The 3227-nt window shown below is 30.5% G+C and overlaps 1 protein-coding gene across 1 annotated transcript in view; it reads left to right on the top strand.

Annotated features, from left to right (window-relative positions):
* LOC117111791 (probable E3 ubiquitin-protein ligase HERC1) overlaps positions 1–3227 on the top strand; it is a gene marked incomplete in the record, with an annotated part of 172277 nt that overhangs the window by 18414 nt on the left and 150636 nt on the right. Inside the window, 2 exon segments of the mRNA XM_033254783.1 lie at positions 955–1189; positions 1436–1605. Coding sequence (XP_033110674.1) covers positions 1119–1189; positions 1436–1605 — 241 coding nt within the window.

Here is a 3227-nt window from a genome sequence, read left to right as displayed (position 1 = left end):
TATATCTGCAATAATTTCTATAGAAATGCTGTTCTTTTCTATAGAAGTATTGTCAATTTCTATAGAAAATAATAGTTTTCTATAGAAAAGAAATTATAACAGCATTACTCTCTATAGAAACACTTGTTGTTTTCTATAGAAATGCTTTTAATTTCTATAGATTCTTATAGAGAATTAAGCCACTTTTCTTTAGAAATTGTATAGAAATCCTTTAGAAATTGTATAGAAATCATTTAGAAATTGTATAGTAATCCTTTAGAGATTGTATAGAATATTTTTATATATTTTCTATAGAATTTGTTTGAAATATTCTATAGAACTTATATAAAATTTTCTATAGATAATCTATAGAATACTATATAGAAAATCTATAGAATTTCTTTTATAGAATTCTATAGAAAATTTTTGATGCAGGCTAGGCTGATCCCTGGGCTGGACACAACAACAGCAGCATGGACGGCCCTCTCTTATAATACTAATAGAGGCTAGCCTATGCTAGAGCCAAGTCCAGTCATATTTTGTAAACTCACCCATCAAGCAAAAATGTTGCATTATTAGCATTTAAAACTTCCATTGAAATCTTATATTTCAAAAGTATCATTATCAGTATTTTCTTCTAGTTCCGTCTTTATGCATCTTTCTTCTTTTAGGCCCTCAGAGAGGCCTGACACTCGCTCGCAATTGTTTACACAAACCAACTTGTCGGTGTCAAAGGTCATATGCTAAGCATCAATTATGCATATTTATTAGCTAAAACCGGAAAAACTAGACACACGTCCAGTGCCTTCCATTTCCTGTTTCGTAGAACGTATTGTAACTATAGTAAATGAGTTTTTTTCGATAAAATTTTTAATTCAAAGTGAATAACTATTGTGATGATCCAAAATGGCCAATTTAATTTCAAAATTTATTTTGTTTTATTTTTTTCGATTTTGGCAATTATTTTAATTTCAGGTGCCCGCCAGAGACAAGTGCTGCTAACACTTTGTGCTCTTAGTGTTCATTATCAACCTGATGATGTCACTGTTGCTGTTGGCAGTGGCGTTCTTACAATCCTTTCGCAGCTGTGCATTCAACATTCGTCTAGTCTGAGACCATTGTCTTCTTCTGATGCTTGCATGTCTGAACTCTCCACCATTGTACAGGTTGCTAGCTTGCGATTACTGCAAATCCTTGCTATCACCACTGAGTAAGACTTTCTACGTTTAATAAATTTTCTGGAAAATATGTTTTAAAATTATTGTTGCTTATTGTTTTTTCATTATCTTTAACAAATACTACTGACTATCCCTATGAGCACATTTCACTCAAATCCTAGGTCATAGGTCACACGCATCTTGTGATGTGCTCTTGGCTCATGGTGGCCTTCATGGTACCAACAACCCAGCTCTGTAAATTTTATATATTTATATTCTGCAATTTTTTATTTTTTTAGAATTCATGCTGAAAAGTTGAAGAGCCAGGTGATACATGCAATTGTTGAGCTCCTGTACAACCAGCTGATAACACTTGTAAAAATGGCTTCAAGGTCATACACACTAGAAGATAAACCAGAAGACAAGACTACTCATGATGGTAGCAAGGGCAAAACAAAAGCCAAAAAAGGTACCTTGATCTGAAGGCTTTTACATAAAGCTGTATACTATGATAGTGTACGGTAAGAATGGCCCCGGAAAAAATGGCCCCGGAAAATATGGCCCCGGAAAATATGGCCCTGGAAAAAATGGCCCCAGAAAAAATGGCCCCAGTAAAAATGGCCCCATATGACAGGTAGGTAAAAATGGCCCCAATAATCAAATTCTGTATTAAATATATGCATTTTTTTATCTTAAATAATTTAGTTTTAAAAGGAATCTAACATCAAACAAATTGCCATTTACATTTTACTTTTTGCAAGAATTAATATTCAATGATAAAATATTCAAAGATAAATAAAAAGCCACGAATTACACTTTTTATTTTTTTTTTTCCATTTAAATGTTAAAAAATAGCAACAACATAATCAATAAATCAACATAAATCATGCATTTATTAATACTAAAATAATTTACTTGTGGCCGATTTCACGGAAGCGGGATCACAATTTCCCAGAAATTCAATCTGTGTATTGGTAAACCCCACATGGGTTAGTATGAACATCAAATTATTTAAAAAAAAAAAAAAAAGAGATTTCTACAATCATAATTATTGATATACCAAGTCAGTCAATCATAATTGAATTGTTTGATTTTGTACAGTGTGTTTTTGGATGATTGTGGGAATTAGCAATACCACTTACTCCTACCATAATCACCCTACCCTCACAATCGCACACCATTTTAATTCTTAGCATAATTGCCATACATAACTATATATAATTTTAAGCCATTAGTAGGCACTTGGATTTAGTTAGTGATGAGTAAAAACCAAGTATGCAACTAAATTAGTTGCTTAAATAAATGTATTCCTAATTTATTCAGTTTACTAAAAGCAATACTTCTTTGAATAAACTCTAAGCAGACAATTTACTGCTAAGTTTGCGAGAAAGTAAGCCTCTCCCTTTTCCCATACATGAACTTCTGATTCAAACACACAATTGATCCACATGCTTTAACTACTGTTTATTTGCATTGTTTATAACATGTAAAGTTAATTAATTTGATATTTAACAAAAGTGAAGTTTGTGGTTATCTATGAATTGCATATTTTTGAAGTTGAAGTACTGTATACTGTATGTCATTCCTCTTCTTTGTTAGTGAAATAATGTTTTTAAAACTTTTATTTCTACTATCAAAAAATGTTATTCAATGGCCATTGTTTTTCGATTATCTCTCAGAACATTATTTGCATCTGCTGTAATTGTTAAAAAACAAATGCTTTTAAAGAAATTTTAAAAAATCACATATTGATCTCAGTTCAAAGGAAAAAATAAAACTTATTTTTAAATTTACAATTTTCACCTATAAACCTTTTAATTTCACAAAAGAGTGGGTTCTTTTCAAAACAAATACATCCTGCCTAATATTGTGTGTTTAGATTAGATCTTTTGCTTTAACTTTGGAAACTGAGATCATTTTAGATACTATTTCTGTATAAACTAAATTTTTTTTTCATATTACTGTAAACCTAATGGGTTTTGATAAATTTACTCTGCACTACGGAATTTTCAATAAAAAAAAAAAAAATTAATTAAAAAGACCAGAGATTAAAAATAAGTAAGGCGTAACATATTTTTAATCTATGTTAAA

The sequence above is a fragment of the Anneissia japonica genome, unplaced genomic scaffold (assembly GCF_011630105.1).
Source record: "Anneissia japonica isolate Jap-2015-1 unplaced genomic scaffold, ASM1163010v1 scaffold287758_len931624_cov196, whole genome shotgun sequence".
In the NCBI taxonomy this organism is placed as follows: domain Eukaryota; kingdom Metazoa; phylum Echinodermata; class Crinoidea; order Comatulida; family Comatulidae; genus Anneissia; species Anneissia japonica.
Note: the sequence above shows the minus strand (reverse complement) of the source record. Positions and strands in the feature narration are given on the sequence as shown.